Source organism: Hemitrygon akajei, chromosome 3, assembly GCF_048418815.1.
Source record: "Hemitrygon akajei chromosome 3, sHemAka1.3, whole genome shotgun sequence".
In the NCBI taxonomy this organism is placed as follows: Eukaryota; Metazoa; Chordata; class Chondrichthyes; order Myliobatiformes; family Dasyatidae; genus Hemitrygon; species Hemitrygon akajei.
Window position 1 is genome coordinate 78,948,832 of NC_133126.1, and position 15,750 is coordinate 78,964,581.

Genomic DNA, 15,750 nt, shown 5'->3' on the forward strand with positions numbered 1-15,750 from the left:
AGCTTTAGAAGTTGGAATTCATAAAGAGTTATAATGTGTCATATCCTTATGGTGCGAATCATGGCACCAAGTGTTATGCTATTACATCAATATAACCTTGTGTGTTGCTAAATACATGTGTACTGCTTAAAGAACCATTCAATGAGTAATCCCTCTAATGTGCTTGGGCAATGCCAATTGTTCCTGTTCGTGGAACTTAATGAGAAATATTGAATATCAGTATTGGCCTTCCTTCTATATCTCTTAGCAGTACATTCATAACTTGCTGTATTCATAACAAGGACTCCTTTAGTTTCCTAACTATCTGACTTTACACCCTTTATGCTTTTATCCTGAAATACTAACTGTTACAGAGATAATTACTGCTACACTACTAGTATTTTTTATAACATTTGCAAAATACTTTTTTTTAATATGAACATCCATTTTATTTACATATATAACATCTTGCATTCCTTGTGTACCCAGTCATTATGGAGATATTATCCCTTTGCATCTTACTCTGGATATGCTTACTGGCTAAGAAAGGTTTCTGTATATAAAACATACAATAAAACAAGACTGAGCAAGGGTTGTGTGCCAATTTCATATAAAGCAGTGAAGCAGTCTGTTATGGAGATAGGGTGCATTCCATTGTGTATGTGATAATTGCAACTCCTAAGCCAAATGCATAGAAATGAGCACAAACCACTCAGTTGTCCTAAAGTCATGAGAATTAATACTTCTTGTAATGGGGCTGCTTTGGCAGCGATGTAATGTGTGCAGGTACCAATTATACCAAATAGGATTCAGAAGAATGAGGGGTGACCTCATTGAAACCTATTGAATGTTGAAAGGCCTCAACAGGGTGGATGTGGAGAGGATGTTTCCTATGGTGGGGAGGTCTGAGACCACAGGGCACAGCTTCAAAATACAGAGGTGTTCTTTTAGAACAGAGACAAGGAGAAATTTCTTTTTTCCAGAGTAGTAATGCGTTGCTACAGGCGGCTGTGGAGGCCAGGTCATTGGGTATATTAAATATATTCTTGATTAGTCAGGGCATGAAAGGATATGGGGAGAAGGCAGGAGATTGGGGCTGAGAGGGAAAAAGGATCAGCCATGATGAAATAGCAGAGCAGACTTGATGGGCCAAATGGCCTAATTCTGTTCCTCTTTCTTATGGTCTTATATCAAGTCACATAGATCAGCACCCAGAGCTGGGATTGTTTTTCTAGTAATAAGGAAGGAATTCCTGGGACTAGAGCAAACAATAATATTACTGAGGACTGCAGATTCAGGTTGGGATAACTTCCCAATGTATATTGGACCAAGCTGCTACTCTCTAATATCTTTCATGAGGTAAGTGTTTGGACCAGAATATCCAAACATCAGCATCAGCCATATGCTGCACGCTGATTGAGGTCACAGATGCATGTCCAGCGAGCTCTGTGTGTAATCCAAAAGTTGAGTCCAGAAAGTGTTGGAATCTGCAATAAAACAAGAACAGACTAGAAATATTCAGTAGACCGGGCAGCATCTGTGAAGGGTGAAAATGGTTTCATTTCATATTGATAATATTTCATCACAAATTTTCATAAATCTTTATAACTGCAACAATGCAGAAGTAGAATCATACCAGTCTTTCTGAAGGTGCAATGTACAAACAGAGTTTATCAGATGAATTTCACATGAACTATTTCTCATGTTTCCACAATATACCAATGATCTAGAAATGGGAACTAGATGGGAAAAAAGTGATATTCAGCATGTATATAATTGCAGCAATAGCTATCATTACATGTAACAATGTTGACGAGTTTGTTCTCTTGAACAAGGAGAAAAAAATATAAGGAATTTGGTATTGAGAATTTGAAATTACTAAGATTTTCCTTCCTCCATTCACACTAATCCACCATTAGGGTTAGTAATTATGCACCACGCTACCGATTAGCTACAGTTTCTCTGTGTGAAAGTTCAAACAGCGGCACGTCTTCTTCCCTGAAGACCAGAAAGGTGATGGTAGTATTGAGCTATATCTTTCTATTGTTTGGTTAAAAAAGAAATGATGGGAAGCAGTTTCCAGGCTGTTGTTTTGCGATGAATTATGCAAGCCGTTTGAAGGTGGACTGCTCCTACAGTGGTTGTAAATGTCCCGATAGCTGATGGATGTGAAATGCTGGTGTTGCCTAGTACTGTGAAACTTCAGGAACTAGTCATAAATTGCTCCACACTTGCACCTAATACTTCAAACTGGAAATAAAACAAACATTGGTTAAAAATAACATCACGCACTGCTGAGTATAGGATATTTTCTGGATTGCTGGGTGTGCAAAGGTACCAGTCAGGGCAGACTACATTCCTTTGTATTTGACAATCAGCAAATAGACATCATATTTTGTGGCACCTCTAATCGTTTTAATGTATTTGATCTTGACCATTCACGAATAAATTGAAAATTTGAAAGTTTATGTTTAAAACGTACTAAAATTTTGTTACATTGAAAAGCCTGGGCTGAATTAGGATGATTTGCAAACTAGCTGTGGGCCCAAGAGGGAGGCAAGTGAGACATTGGCAAATTATCACTAGATGTAACACATCAGATTCTCGGCTTTTCCTTTGGTGAGCCCCATTTTTTGTGCTACTTTATTACTACAATTTATTTGATCTTCTCTTTTTAGTTAGTGTGCCGCTGTTTTGGCACTCCCTACCTCACTTTAGTTTCTAATTGTGCATTCAGGAAGTATGAGCACAGAACATTACAGCACAGTACAAATCCTTTGACCCATGAGGTGGCGCTGATCTTTTAACCTATTCCAAGATCATTCCAACTTTTCTTTCCTACATAACTTCAATTTTTCTCTTGTCTATGCGCCTTTCAAATAGTTTATTAAATGTCCCTAATGTATCTGCACCTACCGTCTCCCCTGGGAGGGTGTTCCATACAACCATTATTCACTGTGTGTAAAAAATATATCTCTGAAATACCTCGTATACTTTTCTCCAATCACTTTAAAATTATGCCCATGGTATCAGCCATTTCTGCTCTGGAAAAAAGTTTCTGGCTCTCCACTCGATCTGTGCTTCTTATCATCTAGTACACCTCTACCAAATCACCTCTCATCTTCTCTCCAAAGAGAAAAGCCTTAGCTCGCTCAACCTCATAAGATATCCTCTCCAATCCTTGCAGTGTCCTGGTACATCTTCTCTGTACCATCTCTAAAGCTCGTACATCCTTCCTATAATGAAGTGACCAGAACTGAACACCATCTCCCAAGTGTAGTCTGTACGGGTTTTATAGAGCTGCAATGTTTCCTCATGGCTCTTGAACTCACTCTCCCAACACACCATACGCCTTCTTGACAACCCCATCAACTTGCATGGTATCTTCTAGAGGTTTATGGATGTGGACCCTAAGACCACACAATTGAGAATCTTGCTATTAACCCTGGGTGATCACCTTCAAATTTGACCTTCCGATGTGAACTACTTCACATTTTTCCAGGTTGACCTCCATCAGCCACTTCTCAGCCCTTGAATGTTCACACAGGTGGAACTATAGCCTCTTGGCTCTTAAGACCCACAATAGGTGCTGTCTGTCTGGAACCTGCACATACTCCCTGTGAGGGCATGTCTTTCCTCCAGATCTGCTGTTTCCTTCCACACCCACAGATACGTGGCTTGGTATGTTGGTTGGTACAATAATTTCCTGCTGTCCTTTACCATTAACACATTGTTGACGGTGGGAGTGTGTGTGGAGCTGATGAGAATGTGGGAGGGAATAAAAAAGAGGATTCATGTGGATGAGTGATTGATGGCTGGTGCAGATTGGTTGACAAGAGGTCTTATTTCTATGCTGTTCATCTCTATTACTCAAGAAGGCTGACAGAAGATGCGGTGCTTCTCTGAAAACACAGGGAATTGAGTAGATGAGGCCTAAGGTGTTATAGCCATGATCATATTGAACAGTGGGGCAGGTGTGAGTGGCTGACTAGCTTACTCCTACTCCATCTTATATTCCATCTGGGTAGCCTCCAACCTGCTGGTATGTGTCAGTCCATGGCTTCCTCTACTGCTGCGAGGAGACCACACTCAGGTTGGAGGAGCAACACCTTACATTCCGTCTAGGTAGCTTCTAACCTGATGGCATCAACGTCAATTTCTCTCATGTCCAGTAATTGCCTCTCCCTCTCTTTCACCATTCCCCATTCCCATTTCCCTCTCACTCCTTCTCTCCTTACCTGCCCATCATCTCCCTCTGGTGCTCCTTCCCCCTTCCCTTTTTCCATGGTCTTCCACCCTCTCCCATCAGATTCCTCCTTCTCCAGTCCTTCATCTCTTTCACCAATCGACTTCCCAGCTCTTTTTTTCATCCCTCCCACTCTCCCAGTTTCACCTATCACCTACCACCTTGTACATCTTCCTCCCCTCCCTTGTTACCTTGACTTCTCAACTTCTTTTTCCAGTCCTGATGAAGGGTCTCAGCCCAACACGTTGACTGTTCACTCTTTTCCACAGATGCTGTCTGACCTGTTGAGTTCCTCCAGCATTTTGTTTGTGCCGCTTTGGATTTCCAGCATCTGCAGACTTTCTAGTGTTTGTTACTGCTACTCCAGTTTATCTTGTGTTGTTCTTATTCAACCTGACTGTGTCCCTCTAGCTACTTTATTACCACAACTCCAACCTGTGGGAATGTTAAAACTCAATTAAGCAAAACTCAATTTGCTGTCGTTTTGTATTAAACATACTGAAGCTAAATTAGAGGAAACTTGGCCACATGCATACATTTTCATGGCCAAGTTTGATGCAAATTAGATAGAAGCTAAAGACCTAAACATCAGATGCATAGGTCAGTTAAAAGTGAGGGATTCCACAAACACTTCCTTAGGTGAATTCTGCTTTCAAACTGGACATTGCAAAGCACGATATTTCAACACAGTACAAACCTATCAAATGTTGAAAGGCCTCGATGGAGTGGATGTGGAGAGCATGTTTCTTATGGTGAGGGAGTCTAGGACCAGAGGACACAGCCTCAGAACAGAGGGATGTCCATTTAGAATGGAGATGAAGAGGAATGTCTTCAGCCAGAGAGTGGTGAATCTGTGGAATTTGTTGTGGCAGGTGGGCTGTGGAGCACAAGTCATTGGGTATTTCAGGCCAAGTTTGATAGATTCTTGATTAGTCGGGGCATGAAGGGTTACAGGGAGAAGGCAGGAGATTAGGCTGAGAGGGAAAATGGATCAGCCATGATAAAATGGAGGAGCGGACTCCATGGCTGAATGGACAAATTCTGTTACTATATCTTATGGCCTTATGAAACAGCTGCACCATATTAGTGAAATGACAAATGTTCTGGACATCTCCAAGTTCCACATGAACTGCAACAAACCACGTCGGGTCATACAAGCCAGGCAGCATCTATGGAAAAGGGTGCAGTCGATGTTTCCGGCCGAGACCTTACGGAAGGACTCTGACTCAATGCTGAGTCCTGCTGAAGGGTCTCGGCCGAAACGTCGATTCTTCTCTTTTCCACAGATGCTGCCTGGCCTGCTGCCTTTCTCCAGCATTTTGTGTGTGTTGTTTGAATTTCCAGTATCTGCAGATTTCCTCGTGTTTGTGATCGGGTCATACAATAAGGTTTCATATATAGCCACCTAATCATAATATATTCTTCATGGCCTTAAACTGCACTTGCAGCAGGGGAAAAAAAGTTATATCAATGATTTAGGGTTACTTTGTTCTGTTTAGGAACGCAGCAGGTGCCGGTTTTAGCTCTGCTTTGTAGAAGAATTTTTTAAAGCTTCTTTAGCAGGCTGAAAAAAACCATCTGTATTTAACATTCAGTGTCCACTCTCCAATTTAAACCCGGGATTAAAACGTTCCTCAAGATTCGGGACAGAGAAGGACGCAGCACTAAGTATCCAGAAAAAAAATAGACGTGGAAAGCTGGGCGCATGGGGGAAAGGAAAATCAAAGGGACCGACAGGACCAACGCGGGGTTTTACGAACCAATTCTGAACCCGACGGCTGTAACAATGGGTCTAAAGAGGAGAAGCGAGCGGGGTGGGGGCGGGGAAGGGGGACGGCTTTCCCGGGATTGCAGCTTCTGTGAGGTGGAGTCCCAGGATTCGCGTCATTCATTGCAGCCTCCGAGCATCCTCCGACACCCTCCCTCGCGTCTCGCTGCGAGGTGCGGGGAGACTCCTCTTCGCGTCCTAACACTCGCATCGCAGGTAGTAGAGCCGCGGAAGCGAGGAATGTGATAACACCTGTTCAAAAAAAAATACTAAAAGTACCCCCAGATAGGAAACAGGAAGGAGGAGTTGGAGAGTGGATAATCACGTTATATTTTTTAAAGAGAAGCAAGCTGCCTGTCCTAGGCAGATATGGGACTGGAGCTGTTTCGAATAGCCGCGATCGGGCTTTCGCAGCGCGGTTAAGCGACCGACTTGTCTGTAGCCCATGAGGACGCACAATGGCCAAACAGTACGATGTGTTATTCAGACTGCTACTGATCGGAGACTCCGGGGTGGGCAAAACCTGTCTTCTCTGCCGGTTCACGGACAATGAATTCCACGCTTCACACATCTCCACTATAGGTAGGAGAAAGAAACTGAGGAAGATGTGTGTGTTTGTGGTGTGTGTCGTTATGTTGCAATACTGTCAGGCCGGCTAATGCATCCAGTTCTCAAGCCTTTTGTCTCCTACACTGGTCAAAAATAGAGCGATTGGCTTCGCCGGGATGGGCAAGGGTCGACAATCTTTTGGAAGTTCCCAGTTCCTGCGTTTCAGATTGATCGAGTTAGTTGTCGAGTTTTACGTTAAAATGTATGCGGATTCCCACAGCTAGCTTTGAACGCACCGCTCCGGCAGTGGGTCGATACTAACTCAACCCGCCCACTCACGGTTGGAGTGTTGGAGCCCGAGTCTTGTAAACAAAAACAATTGAAGTAATTACTAAGTGTGTGTATGTCTGTGTGTGTTGTGGCGGCGGAAGAACTGATTGCAAGGAAAGGTTTGTCTGTCAATAAGGCGAACGTCGTGTTGCGATGGGGGTCAAGTAACTGGAGACCCAGTGGGGCGGAACTGAATGCTAAGGTCATGAAATACCAAGACATTCCCGATGTAAAAGCTTTGGAACAATGGGTATATTTGCAAGAGAACGCTGAGTGCAGATGGTAATTTCAGCATCATGAATCTCAAGGGATGTAAAGTATGAAATTATACAGGGGGAAGGATGGGAGATGGAATGATGCAGCATAACAGCTACCTTGCAAGGATGAAATTGGAAAGGAAATTAGAAAGAGCAGAGAGGAGGCATGAATGAAGAATTGAGAGGTAAAGGCCAAAATTATATGTGGAAAGAAAGCAGTCAACAAAGAAAAAAGCAGATTCTCCCAGAGACCAAAGTGGTAGGTTACCTGGACAAATAGAAGTTCTAAATAAACACTTTGTGGCTGCCCCCTCTGAAGAGCATTATATTATGGTGGAGACATTATCATTAACCAGGCAGAAAGTGCAGTATTACAAATGATAAAGAGAGGGGATATATTAAGAAGTCTAGTGGATAACTTGCCAAGCCTGGATAAAATGTATCGCAGGTTTTTACAGCAAGCAAAGCAGGAAAATGTGCAGGGTTGACTGTTATTTGCGATTGACTTTGGCTACAAACAAGGTGCGGGAACACTAGGGGCTGTGCAATATGGCATGATTGTTTCAGAAGGTGAGAAGGTGAGACTATAGGCCAGTCAATCTAACATCAGTGGTAGGAAAGAGTTTTGGGATGATATTAATCAGCATTCAAAGTGAAACAAAGACTATTAAAAGTCAGTATGCATTTAGTAAAAGAGGCTTTGTCCAAATTGAAAGTATTAAGGAGATAACATCTAAGGTTAATGAGGGAAAATGATTTGATGTGGCTGGCATGGATTTCTGAAAGCTTTTGAGAAAATGATCAGAATTCCATGGGATGCAAGAAGTGGCAACCCAAATTTAAAGCTGGCTCAGTGACAAAAAGCTCTTAAGTTGCAGTGACTGGATGTAGTGATTATCCAGTTCCTTCTGCAAAGATTGTTGGATCTGGAAATCCCTGCTTGAAATGGTGGTGTAAGCAGAAACCCTAGTCACATTGAAAAGGCATCTGTCTAAGTCTTTGAAAACCCATACTATCAGGCTGGAGACCAAGAGTTGGGAATTGGAACTCATGGGCCCAAAACCATGCACTGGTCTGGATAACCCATAAATCTGTGATTCTATTGATTCTTGGGTAATTTTGAGAGGCATAATTAGAAATTGAAGTAAATTGGTAGATATTCTCCAGGAAGTTCCCCAGTTCATTCTTTTCCTGAGGAAAGACCCAAGGTTTGATTGATTTAAGCCCTGAGCCGAATTGGAAAAGTTGGCCTCAGGCCGAATCAAGGTCATGGGGCTCAGACCTGAGAACATATCCAAGTGGCATGGCCTGCGTCCTTGAGGTTCGAATGATTTAGGCGCCGTGCCAGATTGAAAAGATCAGGGTGCTGGGGCTGGAGGGAGAAGGGACAGGCCGGTTCATGTGGCCGCTGTACGAAGTTTACTCATCTCCAAACTGAACTGAGGCTGTGGGCTGCAACTAACAGGCTTCTGAATCAGCCGCAGTGATGCCTGGCTCTCTGTCTGTGACTCACTTTCATGAACTTAAATTCTGAATGATATTTACTTACTTTTATTGTTCGGGCGATTTGTTTTTTTTTGCCTATTGGGTGTTTGATGGCCTTCTTTTGTTTTACTGGGTTCTACTGGGTTTTTTATTTTAGTGGATACTTGTAAGGAAACAAATCGCAGAGTTGTATAATGTATACATACTTTGATAATAAATGTAGTTTGAACTTTGAACTTTTCCACCAGCAGCTGACTAGAGGTCACAGTGTTGGCAAGAAGGGGGTAACACTGGGAGTCCTCAACATTGACTTCAGTCTCCATGAAATTTCATGATCAACCAACAGCAACGAAACCTCCCACTGATGGTCAGACTTGATTATCCTCCTCAGCTGATGAATCAGCACTCCTCCATGTTAGACTACATTTACAAAAAGAAAGTTGAAAGGGCAGAACTTGCTGGAAGTAAACATAAGATCAGCCTGTACCTGTGGGAAGAGTAAACAGGGCCAACATGTCAGGTCAGAGATCTTTTATCAGCACCACGGGTCTGACCTGAACCAGAAACATTGACGCTGTTTCTCTTTCCACAGGTGCAGCCTAACCTGCTGGATATTTCCAGCACTTTTGGTTTGTTTTAGATTTCCAGCATCTGAAGTTTTTGTTTTTATTTTCACCTGAAATTTGAAATCACTGATGGCAGAAATCAACTGGATTCAGCTAGGGTTCCTAATAGCTCCACCACTGACTGAGGTGGCAGAGTTCTGAAGGACATATCTGCCGGATTGTATTGTGGTTGGATGTTAGATAATCAACACAAAGGATAGAACTACTTAACCTTGTCCTGACTGGCCTTTCTGTGAGAAGTGCACTGATACATGACAACTGTAACCTCTGCCAAGTCCATGTGGGGAGAATGTCCTGTGTTCACATCAAGCATGAGACAGAAGTAACAACAGAAATGCATAGCACAATTATCTGTGATGATATCCCACACTTTATCACCAGAGTCAAGCCAATGGTTGAGATCTAGCTCAATTAAAAATGCAGAAGGACACTGCAGGAATGATATGATATATACACCCTAAACGGGATACCAATGTGCTGTGCTGTGATAAATAGCAAGGTTAGCATTCAAAAGGCAGAGCCCCACAACAGATGGACAAGATCAAGGCTATGCAGTCTCGATCCATCCAGTCATGAGTGGTGACTGTTAATTAAACAGCTAATGAGAGAGGGAGGCTTTAAGAATACTCACCAAACTCAACAATAAAGAACCCAGCCTCTGAGTGATAAGTGAACTAATTGCAGCCATGTTCAACCAGATTACTGATTGGATGATCCATCTTGGACTCCTCCTGTGACTCCCACCACCAGGTAAACCAGTCTTCAATCATCTTGATTAATTAGAAGAATAGATGAAGGGGTTGGATATAGCACTGGTTTTGAGACCAATCAGCATCTCAGCTATAGGTCTAAAGACACTGATACAGAACAAACTGCATCTAGGCAGTTAGCATCTACGCAACTCTGTGCAAAACTATGTATACTCGGTTCACAGAAAGCAAGCTAAGTCCCACATATTTGGTTAATTATGTCCCAATTTACTCAGTGTACTCCTAATCATAAAGAAAGTGATGGAGGATGTTGTCTGGCATATCTGCCAAGTGGCACTCTCCACAAGGTGCTCACCCAATCCAGTTTAGGTATTCCCAGTGGACTCAGTCTTTGGGTATACATGGAGCACCAAGAACTGGATACAAGGATTGAGGTGAAAGTGTCTGGTCTTAATAGCAAGGATGCACTTGACTGTGTATGGTGGCATCAAGGAACCCCAGTCAAACGTAAGTCAAATGACATCAGGATGAAAAATATCCAGTTGTTTTACTTTTTAGATATTCATTAATGGTTACTTAATTACCATTCAGAACTCCAGAAAAGTCTATGCCTGCACGCATCAAGACAGACAACAATCAGGTATGGCTTGTTAAGGGACAAATAATCCGTTTGCTATGGGATTATCAGATAGTGGCTTCTCCGGCAAGATTCAGGTGCATTCTTGAAATCAAGACCAGATACTCTCACCTTGATCCTGATATCTAATTGTTTGGTCCAGTCACCTAGCTTCAAAATTCAATTACATTTCACAACTACATTCCACCCCAACCCCAATATTAACATTGTTAACCAAAAATTCAGCTTTCCCAATTACATTAGCATCCTGGCTGTAAAAGCTGGACAGGACTGGGAAGCAATTTGTGTTCTGACATCCCAAGGATTTTCTGCTACCTACAAGGCACAAGTCAGGGGTGTAACAGATTACTCTCAACTTATCTGGATAATTGCAGCTCCAATAACACTCAAAAATATCAACACCATTTCACCACCACAAAGTGGTAGTCATGTGTTAATTTTTGAAAGCAAATACTTGCTTGCAAAAAATTCTTTTAACCATCAGGTATTGCCATCCTTTCTCCATGACTGCTTTCCTCTTGCAACTAATAATGGATACATTTAATGTAATACGAGTGGAATATGGAAGGAAAAATATATTTTCATAAGTAAAAATAACTTTGGACAGTGGATCTATCATTGGAGTGGAATTCCCAATTGACTCAGTGTAACTTTGCAAGGCAATGTGTGTACAAAAGGTTTGCTTTTTTCTCTGAGAAAAGCCATTGGAAATTTACCAGCGTTTGAGTGGTTTGTTAGATACAAACACACCCGTTGTTTAGCATTTGATGAGAAACTGCAAGTACAGTAGTTGGGAAACACTTCTGTATAAAGGTGGAGATGGTGAAAATTAGAATGAAATAAATGTGATTAAAAGAGAATTGAAGCACCTTTGGAAGATATGGAGAACATGAGAAAAGCTGGTAAAGTGGAGCAGAATGCGGCAAGCGATGAGTGAAAAAAATGAGGATTGTGAGATAGTGGGCCCCAGGAAAATGTCGGAAGAACTCAGTGGGTCAGAGTGCAACCATGAAGTGGGTAACTGATGTTTTTAGGCAAGTCCCTTCATTTGGACTTGATTCCAGATGGAAGGCCTTGATCCATAATGCCTTCCTTCAGATTCCAGTATGTGCTATCTTTTGTATCTGTCTTGATAGTCCTTATGCACCTCAAGTTCACTTTCTAGTTATTTGTCATAGGTATACATAGCCAAGGTTCAGATGCCATGAAAATCAGCTTTATGTAGCAGCTGTCTGTTAAATTACATAATCTTAAATCAACATAAATTATACATAATTTACAGGACTAAATAAAATAAATTTGTAACATTACAAGATGTGACAAGATTACATTACAGAAGTCTATAACACTACAAGACTTTGCCACTGCCTCAGTTCATTACCTACAGCTGAATGTACTTTATGACAACGTTATAATGCACTCCTGCCTGGCTCTCTTATAGTATTCTCCATAAATTAAATCATTCAGAGCTCAATCGCTAATGTGTAAACTTGCTCCAAATCCCAGCATTACGTGGTTACAGTTGCTGACTTACAATGGTCCCGTTAAACAATAAACTGACTTCAGAATTATCCCCCCTGCTCAAATTCAAGGTATAATAAAATTGATGGTTATTTATAGAGGACTCAAAGTTTGTCTAAAGACTGAAAATACTTAAGAGCACACAGTCACTCAGGCTGCATCTGAGGAGAGAGATAAACAGTGTTAATATTCTGGTGGTTGGTTTTACGTCAGGATGAATCATTGCAAAGAGGACGTTCCACACTGAGAATAAATTATCTCCTTAGAGCCACATCAACGAAGGATGAGCTTGGCTAGACAGTAACTATCTGTTTATGTACTTCCACCTCTGGCTTTCTAAGTAGCAAACATGCTTTACAGCAACTACCCTTTGTTTTCATGAATTTAACATATTCATGTCAGGTGATAATGCTTACTTTTCGGAAATATCTCCCCAGTGTGCTTAAGTAAAAAACAGAACAAGCTGGAAATATTCAAAAGGTCAAGGACCATTGGTAGATGGAGTAATAGAATTAGTGTTGCAGGTTGATGACCTTTCATCAGATTTACAAAAAGACCATTATGCCCTTGCACCAAGTCCCATTGAATACTAACTGCCTTAACGTCCAGCACATTCCTCCCATCTTTCGGGAAAGGCTGCTGGAAATTCCAGGCTTCAGACATTTCAGATAATCCTAATCTTAGCATTTGCCACTTTTGGACTACTGTGTTTCCTACAGAATTATAGAGACATTAGAGATGAGTTTTATTTGTCACATGTCCAACAAAACATAAGGTGAAGTATGTCATCTGCTTCAACAACAAACACAGTCCAAGGATGTGCTGGGGGCAGCCTGCAAGTGTCATCATACTTCTAGTGCCAACATAGCATGCCCACAACTTACTAATTCTAACCTGTACATCTTCGGAATGTGGGGGTAAACCAGAGTATGTGAAGGAAACCCACACTGTTACAAAGAGAATGTACAAACTCCTTACAGATAGCAGTGGGAACTGAAGTCCGATTGCTGGTGCTGTAAACTGTTATGCTAGCCACTATGCTGAAGTACTAGAAACCTATTAACTGCACCACATACCAACTTCCCCAACACCAGCAACCAACTTAATGCTCTGTGTGTGCATTCCTACCTCCCTTGTTTTGTGGTCATATCAACCATGATTTTTACCAATACTGGTGTGAGATGTTGATAGGAAATAGTAGCTCACCAGATTTTCCAGAGATACTCCATAACCAGCAGGATAGCATTTCCATATTTCTTTCAGATTTCTAGTACTTCTTCAATTGCTTTTTACTGCAAGTTGACAAGCTTCACCATTACAGTCAACCTGTCTCTAGTACTGGTACAACCAAAAAACCTTCTTAAATTCACTGAGGTAATTGTTTTGATCAAAAAGCTAGGAGAATATCAGTTCCATATTGGACGTGAGGGTTAGTGTTCATATGAATTTTATTTTTATGAAGTTTAGAGACACTCACATATGATGTTTTGTTCTTGATGTATCAAATATCTGACTGACCAAGTGAAAATACCTGCCAAACTTTATTTTTGTCCTGCTAATTTTAAAGTTAAATCAAAGGATCTGATTTTGACATTATATTTTTCTGACCTTCAGCAGATTCAGATGATGCTCAGGAGCTGGCTTTTTAATACGTGTGCCTGAGGTTTGAGCAAACCATAGACTCACAGCAGTCTCTGGAGAAGAGTCTAAATTTCAGTCTCTCCGCTGGGTTTAGTCAGTCAACACACTCGCGCGCAGGAAAACCCATGACTCAAATCCATGAGTACCCTTGATGCAATGAAGAATATTAATGTACTGCCTGACACCCTCTCTCAAAAACATCTTGAGTTGCTTCTCACATAAGTAATACTTTGCAGTGCAGTGAGTACTTTAGGTAGATTGCACACTGCAGCTTTTTGTAGATAGTAATCTGTAACAAACAACAAGATCTGCAGTGCAATGAAATAAGACAAGCTATATTTGTTATCTTGAAATCATTAGCAATAGCAATGAACAGTGGTTACCGGGCATTTGAAATACCATTCAGAAAATGGGCTGATCCTTGAAGTATATTAGATAATGAAGGGATCAGGAGGGTAAATGCTGAGAAGCTTCTTTTCTTGTTTGGAGTCTCTAGCAGGGGTGTCAAACTCATTTTAGGTCACGGGCCGGATTGAGCAAAATGCAGCTTCATGCAGGCCGGATCAGTCGGACGCGTGCGAACGCAGCTTTTGTTGCCTCCGTTTTTTCAGCCTGCTCTCATGTGTCTCAGTCTCTGCTATAACTACAAAGTGTTTCACTTTACAAATTCCGTTTCTTATGAAGAAGACTGCCGAATAAACACTAAAAACCCTGAAAACCTGGTACCTGAATAAACTCAGCATTAGCCATATCATACGCCATAGGCGCTTCGATTACTGGGGCCAGCTTTAATAGTAATTAGATATTATCTCACGGGCCAAAGATAATTCCACCGCGGGCCGGATTTGGCCCGCGGGCCTTGAGTTTGACATATATGCTCTAGAGTTAAAATGCACTCAGTTGGGTGACAGGATAAATGTTGGTTTTCTAGCTAGCATGAGAAGTCATGGGCATCCAATTGTGGGTGTGAGAGGCCATTGCAGGCAAGGTTAATTTATTAAAGTCTCCTGCAAAATGGCTATTTGCACCAAAGTGAGTTGCATTCATTGCATGCTAATAACAAAGAAAATAATCCTCCAGGACTGAATAGCATCACAATATTGTTATTTTGTTAAAATTAGTTTATATTCATTGCTTTAATGGCTCAAAGTTACAATGCTCCAAAGCACAGTGGGGAGAATATTTTTGAATATTATCTTTATGTTTTTATTCTAAAAGTGGCTATTTTTTCTGCTTTTTCTTTTCCCAAGTTCCTTATTCCCATCCAAACCTGCCTATAACTATTGAGCTGACCATCGTGATGGGATTTGAAATTGTTATCTTCAATGTGGACAGGTCAGGTCCACATGTTAATGCAGTATCTATATTTGAACCAGAGTCAGCCTTTGATTAACTATTACTGCTGATTTACATCTCAATTATCTACCTATGCTCCATCTGCCTTGAGACTTCGAACTCATAAAGAGTTATTGATCACTCAAACCTTCAACAAAATCCACTGGTTTCATTGGGGGAGCTGGGTGAAGAGGGGTATGGTGGTAGGGAGGGGTCCTTCGGGTATGCAAAAATTCCTATTGAATTCAATTCTAATCGATTTCATTCAAATTTAGAGAATTGTTATTCTCTCAATGAGAAAGGAACTTATAGCAGTAAAGTTTATGTTTAGAAAAGGACATAATTTGAATGTTTGATACACAATTTTGATGGAAAATTGATTCTTATTGTAGCCCACAGCTTGAGATGAATTTTGTGTTACTAAATGATGCAGCTTTATACTTCATTATTCTAGGGAAAGGCAGTCAACATTGGATTTATATTTTTGGAGAATATGTGAGAGTATCCTGAAGCTCTCTCTGTTTTCTTGATTTTGGCCCTGGGAGTCTTGATACTTTGTCAGCTACCCATCTGGGATGGGTGCTGAATTTGATAACTTATTTTTTTAAAAATCTCCAAATGCTGGAAATCTAACAGAAGCACAAAATCATGGAGCACATCAGTCAG

General features: G+C 41.2%; 1 protein-coding gene across 2 annotated transcripts in view; it reads left to right on the forward strand.

Moving 5' to 3' along the window:
- The first annotated feature begins 6,128 nt into the window (after positions 1-6,128).
- rab15 (RAB15, member RAS oncogene family) overlaps positions 6,129-15,750 on the forward strand; it is a 224,162-nt gene continuing 214,540 nt past the window's right edge. For both annotated transcript variants that reach the window (XM_073040204.1, XM_073040205.1), the window contains exon 1: positions 6,129-6,575. In XM_073040204.1, coding sequence (XP_072896305.1) covers positions 6,452-6,575 — 124 coding nt within the window. In that variant the 5' untranslated portion in view covers positions 6,129-6,451. The remainder of the gene's footprint in view (positions 6,576-15,750) is intronic.